Source organism: Schistocerca piceifrons, chromosome 6 (genome assembly GCF_021461385.2).
Source record: "Schistocerca piceifrons isolate TAMUIC-IGC-003096 chromosome 6, iqSchPice1.1, whole genome shotgun sequence".
In the NCBI taxonomy this organism is placed as follows: domain Eukaryota; kingdom Metazoa; phylum Arthropoda; class Insecta; order Orthoptera; family Acrididae; genus Schistocerca; species Schistocerca piceifrons.
Window position 1 is genome coordinate 324,377,270 of NC_060143.1, and position 14,031 is coordinate 324,391,300.

The 14,031-nt window shown below is 38.7% G+C and overlaps 1 protein-coding gene across 1 annotated transcript in view; it reads right to left on the reverse strand.

Moving 5' to 3' along the window:
• The window catches only part of LOC124802913 (prolyl endopeptidase FAP-like), a 760,857-nt gene that overhangs the window by 32,712 nt on the left and 714,114 nt on the right, over positions 1 to 14,031 (reverse strand). The window contains exons 13-14 of the mRNA XM_047263983.1: positions 6,667 to 6,861; positions 6,082 to 6,239 (exon numbers count right to left, since the gene is read on the reverse strand). Of these exons, the coding sequence (XP_047119939.1) occupies positions 6,082 to 6,239; positions 6,667 to 6,861 (353 nt within the window). The remainder of the gene's footprint in view (positions 1 to 6,081; positions 6,240 to 6,666; positions 6,862 to 14,031) is intronic.

Sequence of the window (14,031 nt, forward strand, 5' to 3'; positions counted from 1 at the left end):
GGAGGAATCGGTTGACCTATGACCTGGCGATCAAATGTTTTCGGTTCCCATTGGAGAGGCACGTCCTTTCATCTACTAATCGCACGGTTTTGCGATGCGGTCGCAAAACACAGACACTAAACTTATACAGTGAACAGAGACGTCAGTGAACGAACGGACAGATAATAACTATGCAAAAATAAAGAAAGTAAAATTTTAAGTCGAGGGAAGACTTGAACCAAGGACCTCTCGTTCCGCAGCTGCTCACGCTACCACGGGACCACGGCGCTCCTGAGCTCACATTCTGCATGATGTTGCTTATGTTGCCCATGGACTACTCAGTTTGTGTATTTTGCTTATTTTTTCACAGTTCCACACAACTTCTTCCTGTTTTCTCAATTGATCTGTGTTCAGTTTATCAAGGCCTATCCACTGTGCCAATTTATAACTAAATCTGAGGTGGGTGCGATGGGGAGGTTCCCTTGTCAGTACTCTGCAGGTGAAAACTAGCACTAATGTACTTGGTTCTCCCCACTCACCTGGCATTAATTTAAGTTAATTTCTTCCATCTCCACATTTCTTCACAGTAATTACTCCTTTCCTCACTCCATTTTAGTTCACTATATCTTTCATTTTCTAACCTGTTTATTTTCTGCCATCCCTCTCCCACTTCTGTTACATACAGTGCATTTAGTTTTTCACTGTTATTAACTCATTCATGATGCTTTAGCAGTAATCTCTGTCTTGCATGTTATCCTGTCTTCCTCCTTTAAGCTTTCAGGTTTTCACATCTCAACTGGTGCAGTCCTTCTCATCCTGTCCAATAAGTCTCCCCTGACCAAAGTTTCTGGGTGAATTTTCCAAACTCTACCCCTTGTCTTATCTCTCTCCAGTTCCTTTCCCGTCACCCATATTCCTATGCCTGCAACCCTTCTACCAAATGTAGGAGCCACTTGCTCCAAAAGCTTGTATGAGTAAAACCTTTTTTTGTATGTGTGTTTTCCTGCTGCCACTTGGTGAATAGACTTTGTTGTTGTTGTTGTGGTCTTCAGTCCTGAGACCGGTTTGATGCAGCTCTCCATGCTACTCTATCCCGTGCAAGCTTCTTCATCTCCCAGTACCTACTGCAACCTACATCCTTCTGAATCTGCTTAGTGTGTTCATCTCTTGGTCTCCCTCTACGATTTTTACCCTCCACGCTGCCCTCCAATGCTAAATTTGTGATCCCTTGATGCCTCAAAACATGTCCTACCAACCGATCCCTTCTTCTAGTCAAGTTGTGCCACAAACTTCTCTTCTCCCCAATCCTATACAATACCTCCTCATTAGTTACGTGATCTACCCACCTTATCTTCAGCATTCTTCTGTAGCACCACATTTCCATAGCTTCTATTCTCTTCTTGTCCAAACTAATTATCATCCATGTTTCACTTCCATACATGGCTACACTCCATACAAATACTTTCAGAAACGACTTCCTGACACTTAAATCTACACTCGATGTTAACAAATTTCTCTTCTTCAGAAACGATTTCCTTGCCATTGGCAGTCTACATTTTATATCCTCTCTACTTCAACCATCATCAGTTATTTTACTCCCTAAATAGCAAAACACCTTTACTACTTTAAGTGTCTCATTTCCTAATCTAATTCCCTCAGCATCACCCGATTTAATTTGACAACATTCCATTATCCTTGTTTTGCTTTTGTTGATGTTCATCTTATATCCTCCTTTCAAGACACTGTCCATTCCATTCAACTGCTCTTCCAAGTCCTTTGCTGTCTCTGACAGAATTACAATGTCATCGGTGAACCTCAAAGTTTTTACTTCTTCTCCATGAATTTTAATACCTACTCCGAATTTTTCTTTTGTTTCCTTTACTGCTTGCTCAATATACAGATTGAATAACATCAGGGACAGGCTACAACCCTGTCTCACTCTTTCCCCAACCACTGCTTCCCTTTCATGCCCCTCGACTCTTATAACTACCATATGGTTTCTGTACAAATTGTAAATAGCCTTTCGCTCCCTGTATTTTACCCCTGCCACCTTCAGAATTTGAAAGAGAGTATTCCAGTCAACATTGTCAAAAGCTTTCTCTAAGTCTACAAATGCTAGAAACGCAGGTTTGCCTTTTCTTAATCTTTCTTCTAAGATAAGTCGTAAGGTTAGTATTGCCTCACGTGTTCCAATATTTCTACGGAATCCAAACTGATCTTCCTCGAGGTCCCCTTCTACCAGTTTTTCCATTCGTCTGTAAAGAATTCACGTTAGTATTTTGCAGCTGTGACTTATTAAACTGATAGTTCGGTAATTTTCACATCTGTCAACACCTGCTTTCTTTGGGATTGGAATTATTATATTCTTCTTGAAGTCTGAGGGTATTTCGCCTGTCTCATACAGCTTGCTCACCAGATGGTAGAGTTTTGTCATGACTGGCTCTCCCAAGGCCGTCAGTAGTTCTAATGGAATGTTGTCTATTCCCGGGGCCTTGTTTCGACTCAGGTCTTTCAGTGCTCTGTCAAACTCTTCACGCAGTATCTTATCTCCCATTTCATCTTCATCTACATCCTCTTCCATTTCCATAATATTGTCCTCAAGTACATTGCCCTTGTATAAACCCTCTATATACTCCTTCCACCTTTCTACTTTCCCTTCTTTGCTTAGAACTGGGTTTCCATCTGAGCTCTTGATATTCATACAAGTGGTTCTCTTCTCTCCAAAGGTCTCTTTAATTTTCCTGTAGGCAGTATCTATCTATCTTACCCCTAGTGAGACAAGCCTCTACATCCTTACATTTGTCCTCTAGCCATCCCTGCTTAGCCATTTTGCACTTCCTGTCGATCTCATTTTTGAGACGTTTGTATTCTTTTTTGTCTGCTTCATTTACTGCATTTTTATATTTTCTCCTTTCATCAATTAAATTCAATATTTCTTCTGTTACCCAAGGATTTCTATTAGCCCTCGTCTTTTTACCTACTTGATCGTCTGCTGCCTTCACTACTTCATCCCTCAGAGCTACCCATTCTTCTTCTACTGTATTTCTTTCCCCCATTCCTGTCAATTGTTCCCTTATGCTCTCCCTCAAACTCTCTACAACCTCTGGTTCTTTCAGTTTATCCAGGTCCCGTCTCCTTAAATTCCCACCTTTTTGCAGTTTCTTCAGTTTCAATCTGCAGTTCATAACCAATAGATTGTGGTCAGAATCCACATCTGCCCCTGGAAATGTCTTACAATTTAAAACCTGGCTCCTAAATCTCTGTCTTACCATTATATAATCTATCTGATACCTTTTAGTATCTCCAGGATTCTTCCAGGTATACAACCTTCTTTTATGATTCTTGAACCAAGTGTTAGCTATGATTAAGTTATGCTCTGTGCAAAATTCCACAAGGCGGCTTCCTCTTTCATTTCTTCCCCCCAATCCATATTCACCTACTATGTTTCCTTCTCTCCCTTTTCCTACTGACGAATTCCAGTCACCCATGACTATTAAATTTTCGTCTCTCTTCACTACCTGAATAATTTCTTTTACCTCGTCATACATTTCATCAATTTCTTCATCATCTGCAGGGCTAGTTGGCATATAAACTTGTACTACTGTAGTAGGCATGGGCTTTGTGTCTATCTTGGCCACAATAATGCGTTCACTATGCTGTTTGTAGTAGCTTACCCGCACTCCTACTTTTTTATTCATTATTAAACCTACTCCTGCATTATCCCTATTTGATTTTGTATTTATAACCCTGTAATCACCTGACCAAAAGTCTTGTTCCTCCTGCCACCGAACTTCACTAATTCCCACTATATCTAACTTTAACCTATCCATTTCCCTTTTTAAATTTTCTAACCTACCTGCCCGATTAAGGGATCTGACATTCCACGCTCCGATCCATAGAATGCCAGTTTTCTTTCTCGTGATAACGATGGCCTCTTGAGTTGTCCCCGCCCGGAGATCCGAATGGGGGACTATTTTACATCCGGAATATTTTACCCAAGAGGACGCCATCATCATTTAATCATACAGTAAAGCTGCACGTCCTCGGGAAAAATTACAGCTGTAGTTTCCCCTTGCTTTCAGCCGTTCGCAGTACCAGCACAGCAAAGCCGTTTTGGTTAATGTTACAAGGCCAGATCAGTCAATCATCCAGACTGTTGCCCCTGCAACTACTGAAAAGGCTGCTGCCCCTCTTCAGGAACCACACGTTTGTCTGGCCTCTCAACAGATACCCCTCCGTTGTGGTTGCACCTACGGTACCGCCATCTGTATCGCTGAGGGCCGCAAGCCTCCCCACCAACGGCAAGGTCCATGGTTCATGGGGGGAATAGACTTTGTATCTATTCAAATACACTATACTGTCAAAAATTTATTATTTTTGTGTTACATTAGCCCATGTGCCCATCATTCCTTCTTATGTAACCCTCTTGTCAGTCTTTTTCATCATGTGTCCAAACTGTCCTCTGTTTTTACCTTATGAGCTAATCTGTTCATTTATTTATCTGTACCATCCACATTTTTCAACACTTTGCCCCTACATCTTTTATAGTAATGATTACTGTGCACACAGGTAGGTCTACTGCTATTTACAAATTTGTATAAAACAATTCCATTGTTATTTGTGAATTTGCGTACAACAATTTGTTTACGGTTCACCACAGTGTACCAAGTGAGGTGGTGCAGTGATAGCACACTGGACTCGCATTCAGGATGATGACGGTTCAAACCTGCATCCGGCCATTTCGATTTAGGTTTTTCATTGATTTCCCTAAATAGCTTCATGTAAATGCCAGGATGGTTACTTTGAAAGGGCATGGTCTACTTCCTTTTCTATCTTTCCCTGATTCGATGGGACAAATGACCTCACTGTTTGGTCCCCTCCCCCAAATCAATCAACCGATCACTACATTGCAGGGCCTTCTCCCGATCATCTTTGCCCATTTATTTCCATATTTGACAACTATTTTCTTTCCCACCATCCACTTTCTTTTTTTATACATAATTCTTTCACATTTTTGTGCATTTGTTTTTTGCTAAACTGCTCTCATTGAATTTTACTGCCGTATCCTAGGTTACTTTATCTGCCAAACAAAGTAATTCATGTTTTCTCCTATGACTTTCTCTTTGCCCAGTTTTTAAAATTTTCTCACTTTTTATGAGTTTACCTACCAATTTTTTCTTTATCAGTCATTTTCTCGTTTTGTATAAGCCACTTTTCTGGTGAGAAATTCTCACCCACTCGTTAGCTCTTGTTAACCATTGTCTGTTCTGACAATTTTCATATGAATTGTTCTGATTTTTCTGTGTTTTCTTGTTGCCTCTCATTCGTTTTTCTATCTCTTTCCACCTTCTGCTTCTCTTTTTTGCCACCCCCACCATCTCTAGCACTCCAAACTGTCCTTTCTTGCCATGATGAATCCCATCACACATTACATCCATTCTTTTTGAAAATGTGCTTTTCCACTATCAAAACTAAGGTCCTGCTTGTCCCTTGGCATTACTCCCAAAGACCTAACACTGAAAGTCCCTATTTCTGGATGTAATTCTGCTCAACAGTCTTTTGCTACTTCTCAAAAAATAGTGCTGAACACGATAATAATAAAATGACTGAAAGCAACCTCAATAATGATTTCAAGAGTTTCACATCAGTAAGTATAACAGTTAGATATATGGGTACACATGACCTCAAAAAGCTGCTGCAATATATTAAATATTTTATGGGTGATATGGTGGAATTTATAGGTGAAATAAAAGATTATTCTCCCTAACAGCTCCTTCTACTACATTAAAAGATATCTTCAAAGAGCCTTTTAAAACTAATGTATTGAGTTATGATGTTCTTAGCATTCTAATACTAGTATAGTTAATTCTATTAAGTTATTCTTCTGCACTGTACTTAAAATAAAATGTACAGTCTTGGCTTCTTTCCATGTCCCAGAGATAAATCTGCACGGGATCCACTGAATATGAATTATGGGATATAATGATATGGAATGGTAAACATCTTAGTCACATATAAAAAGTGAACAGTATAAAAGATGAGAGCTACTATTCCATTTTTGAAAATCTTACTTGTATATTCGAATGCAATGACACAGCTTACCGTAATGAGCCCAACTTGTAACAGGAGCAACTGATATGCCACATCTGAACACCTTCTCATCTTCAGTAAGAATCATAGCTGCAGCAAATCCACCATAACTCCATCCCCAAACACCAACCCGTTCTTTATCAATAAACTTAAGATTGTCTTTTAGGTACCTGTTGAAATATATTCACAAATCCTTTTTACAACTGCATTTGTTTGTTCATATACTCATTACTTCATGTGCACTATAAATGGCTTTATTAGCTATAAATGGCAATTGTAACCTATTCAAACATACAAGGCAGGATTTGTGATCTGTGAGTTAATATAAACCAAGTAAACATCATGCATTAAGTAAATTAAAGGAGAGACGGACTGCTGAATGATAAGGTAATTATTTAAATTAAAACCTTTGACAAATTTGCAAGAGGTAGGTTAGATTCTCCATCTCTAAATTTCAAGGTTGTTCCTTACAGTTATGTCTTTTAATCATGTCTTATGGCCAGTTATAATGACAGGTTATGAGAACTATGGTAAATCTCATGGAACGTGCAATTTAGTTTGTAGTATTTCTTGGAATTAATGGAGATTGCAGCTTACTTAATCACAGCAATTTGATCTTCAATTTCAACAGAACCAAGCTGCCTATACAGCTGCTGCCTCATCCGATTTCCTTGGAAACCAGACCCTCTGCCATCAACTTGAGCAACAATGAAATTCCTATTGCCAGCCAAGTATGTTGGCCAGTCAACACCCCATTTTGAAGACACTAATTGTGATCCAGGAGCTCCACATCTGTAAATAAAAGCAATATTTATAGTAAACATACCAAAAATCTCATTTATTTGTTATACACTGAAGTGCCAAAGAAACTGTTATAGGCATGCGTATTCAAATACAGATATATGTAAACAGGCAGAATACAGTGCTTTCGTTGGCAACGCCTATGTAAGGCAACGAGTGTCTGGTGCAGCTGTTAGATTGGTTACTGCTGCTATGATGGCAGGTTATCAACACTTAAGAGAGTTTATAGCTGGGACATGAGCGATGGGACACAACATCTCCGAGGTAGCGATGAATTGGAGATTTTCCCATACAACTACATCATGAGTGTACTGTGAATATCATGAGTCTGATAAAACATCAAATCTCTGACATTGCTGTGGCCAGAAAAGATCCTGCAAGAACGGAACCAAAGATGACATTCAACGTGACAGAAGTGCAACCCTTCAGCAAATTGCTGCAGATTTCAATGCTAGGCTATCGACAAGTGTCAGTGTGCAAACCATTCAATGAAACATCATTGATATGGGCTTTTGGAGCTGAAGACCCACTCATGTGCCCTGGATGACTGCGCAACATGAAGCTCTATGCCTTGCGTGGGCCCATCAACATCAACATTGGACTATGACGACTGGAAACATGTTGCATAGTGAGATGAGTCTTGTTTCAGATTGTATCAAGTGATGGACATGTGCAGGTATGGACACAACCTTATGAATTCATGGACTGTGCATGTTAGCAGGGGACTGGTCAAACTGATGATGGCTCAGTAATGGTGTGGGGTGTGTGCAGTTGGAGTGATATGGGACCCATGATACATCTAGATATGATTCTGGCAGGTGACACGTATGTAAGCATTCTGTCTGGTCACCTGCATCCATTCATGTCCATTGTGCTTTCTGACAGATTTGGGAAATTTCAGCAGGACTATGCAACACCCCCCATGTCCGGAATTGCTGCAGACTGGCTCAAGGAAGACTCTTCTGAGTTTAAACACTTTCACTGCCCACCAAACTCTACAGACATCAATGTTATTGAGCATATCTGTGATGCCTTGCAACATGCTGTTCAGAAGAGATCTGCAGACTGGCTCAAGGAAGACTCTTCTGAGTTTAAACACTTTCACTGCCCACCAAACTCTACAGACATCAATGTTATTGAGCATATCTGTGATGCCTTGCAACATGCTGTTCAGAAGAGATCTCCATCGTCTCATTCTCTTTTGGATTTATGGACAGCCCTGCAGGATTCAGGGTGTCAAATCCCTCCAGCACTACTACAGACCTCAGCTGAGCCCATGCTGTGCATGTTGTGGCACTTCTGCGTGATGGTGGGGGCCCTATAGAATATTGGGCAGGTTGTAATGGTACAGACAAATAGACATCATTTTGTTATATTATACACTAAAGTCATGTTAAAAAAGCTTTTGCTTAAGATAATACTAAGTTAGGTGTTGCGATCAATAATCGATATTGGAATTGTATGTTCTTTGTAGCTTATGACCATGATCTTTGGTCTACAACGGGTTTTCGGACACTTGAGTGTTGGCCGCGGTTGAGAGTAGTTGTGTATCTAGTTTTGACAATAAAAGTGTGTTTTTGATACAAAGAAACCGTGGAATACTGCGTCATGATTTTGATAGTCCAGTGATAATTAAAAAACCCGGACCTTTTCTTGGACCCAGAGCAGCAAAGGAATCATCGCCTAGACAATGAGAAGCCACATGGACAACGCAGACTCAGCAGCATCAACAAAGGAGACATCATGGCCAGCTCTACTAAAGTACTATACAGCCATTAGCCACAGCGTAACGGTGTCTTTATGGAGATAACTTTTCCTGCACAGTAGAGTGGGTTCGTGACAACTGGGGGCTCTCAGCCGGGATTAAGACATTTATATGTACTGGACTGATGAAATCTGTTTTGCAGAAGTCTAATGACCACGTGGTACAAAGAAGTGCTATACATGGAAGTAAAGGGAGACGAAACAAAACAGTAAAGTGGACTAACCACACGAGTGAGGACCCAGACTGAAAAGATAAGTACATTTATTTAGTGCTGTTTATTCCTTTTATTATTTTGTGTATGAAATTTCACGAAAATGACCGTTGTGAAAGAGGAAAGTGGTGCTGAATCGAGGGGGGGGGTTTGAGGTTTTCGGGCACTAAACAGCGTGGTCATCAGCGGGATTGTGAAAATTTGTTAGTCTTTGGGGACGTAGACATGCCGATAAAAACAGAAGATGAGTCAGTCAAAGAAGCAGATCAAAGTCATAATTCATCAGAACGTGAGACGTCGGACATTAAATCACTGTTACAAATGATGGAACAATCGTTAGCTTTAAATCAAACAGTTGCAGCCCGCTTACAAGCTAATGAAGATCAATTGCAAAACATGAATCGGATGGTCGCGGACAGTTTTCGGGTTATAAATCAGAAAGTGTCGCGTCTAGAAGGAGCTATGAACAAAAAATTTGATAATATCTTACTTTGGGGTAATAAACTTTGCAACGATATATCAAAGATAGACAAGAAACTTAGCAAGGCAGAAACAAAGATTTTGGCGGTAGAATCTAAAGTGGGAGAAGTAAAATCTAATCTGAGTAACAAAATTCAGTCTGTAAAAAATGAACTGGTCACAGACAGAGAGAAAAATGTGAAGTGTTTTGTTAATGTTAATAGTCAAATAGATACAGTTTGTGTAAATGTAAAAGCTATGGCAGTAGATCTTGAAAGTAGAGTAGATTCAAAACTAAATGTTGTGAATGATAAAGTGGAAACAGTCAGTAACACAGTAAAACTCCACGAGGTTGAAACTAAGACAGACGTTAGTGAATTAAAAAGTACAGTATCAGAGTTAAACCAGAAGTTTGAAATATTTAGCAATGATGTAGCTAACAAAAAATTTTCTATGAACACATGTACCTTATTATCCAACATTCCAGTTAAAAACTTTTCTAATGAGTGTAGTTTGCATCCTGTTGACTTTCTGCAGAGTTGTAGAGACAATTTTTTGCCCAATATGAGTGAAAGTTTCAAAATTAAGTTTGTTAAAAAATTTTTGGAGGGGGAATCTTTGTCATGCGCCAATCAAAATTTTTCTATGGACATGTCTTATGCAGAATTTGAAATTGAGTTCTTAAAACGGTTCTGGTCTGAAACTGAACAAGCCAGGATAAAGAGCGAGTTCTTGAATGGACCAAATTATAGAGAAGCACAGGGGACTATGAAATAGTTTTGTAAAAATCAATTGAAGAAACTAGTACATTTGAGTAAACCCTTTGATGAGCTCACACAGATAGATGCTTTAAAGAGAAGGTTGCCAACAGATGTGCAATGGGACCTAGTGTATGGACCAGATGACAACACTGAACAATTTCTAAACTACGTGGACAAACTTGACGGGATTATAGACAAAGTGGGGAAACCAAAAAACTATTTCAATCACACACAAAGAGGTGGGGATTATAGTTGGGGAAACACTAATTTTAACAGTTTTCATCATAGGGAACAAAATAGTCACAATATTAATAATAATAATTTCAATTCAAGGGGAAACTATAATTTCCATTCAAGAGGACAATCTGGGAACAACTGGAACAGAAGTAATAACAGGGAGTCTGAAAACAGGAATTGGCATGAACATAGTGACACCAGGAGTCAAAATGCTATGGGAAGTCATGAAGTAAAAAACTAGCATGCGCTCCATTGGCGGTCCACAAGGTAGGGGCGAAAAGCATAAATAATAGATGGACCAATAACACTGACTACGTTGCACCAAGAGATATGTCTCAAGTAATGAGTAGTTATCTTATGAATGTGTACTACCCTCTAAACACAATACCTGTTAAGAATGAACACATTGGTTGTAATAAAGAGCCAGAGAAAATAATTGACTTAGTTGAATTTTATGAATGGGCAGAAGCTTGTAGTTTGTCAGAGGACCAGCAGGTTAATGATGTAAATGATTTAGGAATTGATGCACTGATGAAGGAACCAGGTGAGCAAATTGTTGACACTGATTTAACGAGCAAAGAATTAAGTACACTTGGGTGTGAAAGCAATGTTTTAAGTTTTTGGGAGAGAGAGGTTGCTGATTGTAGTATTTGGGAAAATGAAGATTTAATGATACATGATGATGGTGAAAAATATTTTGTTTGCTTGAAAGAGGAAATGGAGGCATTAGGTGTTGTGGGAGAAACTGATATGCATGTTGTAGATGTACCCAAGGATGTTATTAACAGTTTAAGTGGTGTTAATGCCAGTGTCACAACCAATAGGCTCTGTAATACAACATCTTATGAAGGAACCTGGGCAGTTGATAAAGATTCCCTGAACAGTAAAACTGACTGTGCAAGTAGGCTACCATTTGCAATGAACAAAGGTGAATTATTTCTTTATAATATGTGGCTAAATAGTTATGAAATTAAAAATGATAGCAATTTTAGAAAAATGATTCTTAATATGTCTCAAATTTTATATCCTGATTGGTGGCAAAACACTAAACATATTATTGATGAACAACTGAAGGATAAATTCCTTAGTGGTGAACAATGTTATATGCATGAAAATATTTGGATTAATTAAATTGTCAATGCAAGCGACAGTGCTGATGATGTGTGTGTTAATGTAATGACCGTAGATAATAAAGGTGACAGTAATATAGGTACTTGTAAGTCAGAAAGTCATTGTTTCAGTGAAATTCAAAATGATTTATTGTATGAATATGTTCAGCCTGAAAAAGGTGATGACATAGTTAGTCCATTCATTAGAGCAAAAGTTGGTACCTGGGAAGGCAAGTGCCTTATAGACACAGGGAGTCAGGTGTCAGGAATATCTGAAATTCTAAGCAAAAAGCTGAAGTGCGAGAAAGATTACATTGAAATGCCAGTCATTGGGGTGAAAATAAGAGGGGGTACAGGAAAACATAGTAAAACTGTGAAAAGACAAACTTTGTTATGTTTTACAATTGAGGGAGTCACATTTACACATGGATGCTGTGATATTCGCTATTTTTGACTTCATTAAAATAGCAAATACGAGTAGTTAATACTTTCAGCCAGAAGGCAAATACTTGTTTGTAAATAATGATTAATGCATAATGAGGCGTCGCATGGTGACGGTGGAATTTTCTAAATAATGTAATTCGTCGTCTTTGGGCGGCAATATAAACAGAAATATGGATAGATATGCGATCCTTCACTATTTTGTTCGCTGGAGAACAAATGAAGCCTTGAGCGCTAAAAAGACTTGTATTGTTTTTCTCAAGTAAGACGGACGCAGATTTGTGGCAGTCTGATCTAATTTTTACTAAATGTATAAAAACGTGTTATGTCTAAGTTTGAGTGAAGTGTAAAGAACTGTTATAACTTACCGTGACGATGCACGAGCGACTCAAAGAAGACAATGGCTATATAAAAGAGCGCTCAATGGACATGATACGGACATAAAAATCTACCGTCATTGTTGTATTAAGCTTAAGGTACGATATATGTTTTAGTTATAATAAATATTTGTTCTGGGAATACTGAATCACTTAGCAGTGCTCATTCCTATTATCTCCACAGTATTATTTTCATTTTAATTATGCATTTTGCTAATATTACAGACACCAAGATCAGCAGTCCAATGTGCGTGTTACATTGATAAAAAGAAAACTGTTTTATCATCTTCTTGCATCAGCTTTAATATCGAATTTCCCTTTTGTGTGATGTTACAGTTGTTTTTGCGCCCTTAAGAACTTTCTGGTCCCTTAGGAAATTGTTTTGTCATAACAATAACTTCACAACCGGGTATGATCGTATCTACGATCATGAAGTAATTAGAAAGACGATAACGCAATTTCTTAATCAATAGCACGCTAGTTGAGACTGCCTCAAGCCACGCGAAACTGCAAGTAGAAACTATTCACATCTCATAATGCAATATTTTATGACAATGGTCAATCCATGATTCTTATGCCAATTGTGATTGATAAAACAGTAAGCTAAATCTCAATTTCCAACTTTCCATTGAATAACAACATCACTTTTATTTTGTAACATCACAATGCCTAATTATACCAGGCCTCAGTGAGGACTGTATTCTCGGGATGTCATGGATTCGGAGTGTAGATGCAAGATTTGACTGGGGAGGACAAAAACTTATCATAACAACACCAAATGGGGGGTGTATCTCCACCAAGTTTGTCAGATCACATACAGTTTTGTGTAATGATAAATTTAACACTATAAATCTTGTAAAGGAGAAAAGATATGTTGACAAACACATAACAGAGCTAGATTTAAGTGAAGTAGATTTCAACACACTGGTAAACGCTAAGATTGCAGAAGCTAGTGATCTAAATGATGAGCAAAAACAGGAACTAGAGTCTTTGTTATGGGAATACAGTGATGTCTTTAGCAACATTCCAGGGAAAGTTAGGGGTTGCGAATGTACTTTGCTAGTAAGACCACATGACCCATTTTTCATAAAACCATATGGTGTGCCCATAGCAAAACGTACAGCAGTTGAGAAAGAATTACATAAGATGGAAGTGTGTGGCATTATTGAAAGGAGTATCAGTGCTTATAATAACCCACTGGTAGTTGTGTCAAAGATGGATGGGGGAGTGAGAATAGTTCTTGACTCCAAGCCTTTAAACAAGATCTTATACAGGGAAACAGACCACCCTGAAAACATTGATGAGCTGTTGCACAAGTTCAAGGACATAAAATTAATGTCAAGTCTAGACTTAACCTCAGGCTTTCACCAAGTACCCCTGGCACCCATATCTAGGAAATACACTGCTTTTCTTTACAATGGTCATTGCTATCAGTATTGTGTAGTCCCTTTTGGCTTGAACTCATCGGTAGCAGAATTCATTAGAGCTTTAGACCATGTGCTTGGGCAGGAACTTGTATCCAAATTAGTGATTTATGTAGATGACATTTTAGTAACTGGACAAGATTGGAATGAGCATGTTGGGCTTTTAAGACAGGCATGTGAGAAACTTAGAAGTGGGGGAATGACACTAAAACTAGAAAAGTGCAAATTTGCAGTACCTGAGTTAAAATTTTTGGGACATGTCATATCAGAAAAAGGAATTACGGCTGATCCAGACAAAATTAAAGCTATTGCAGGGTTTCCTATACCCTGTGACAGAAAACAACTGAAATCATTTTATGGGCTATGTGGCTTCTACA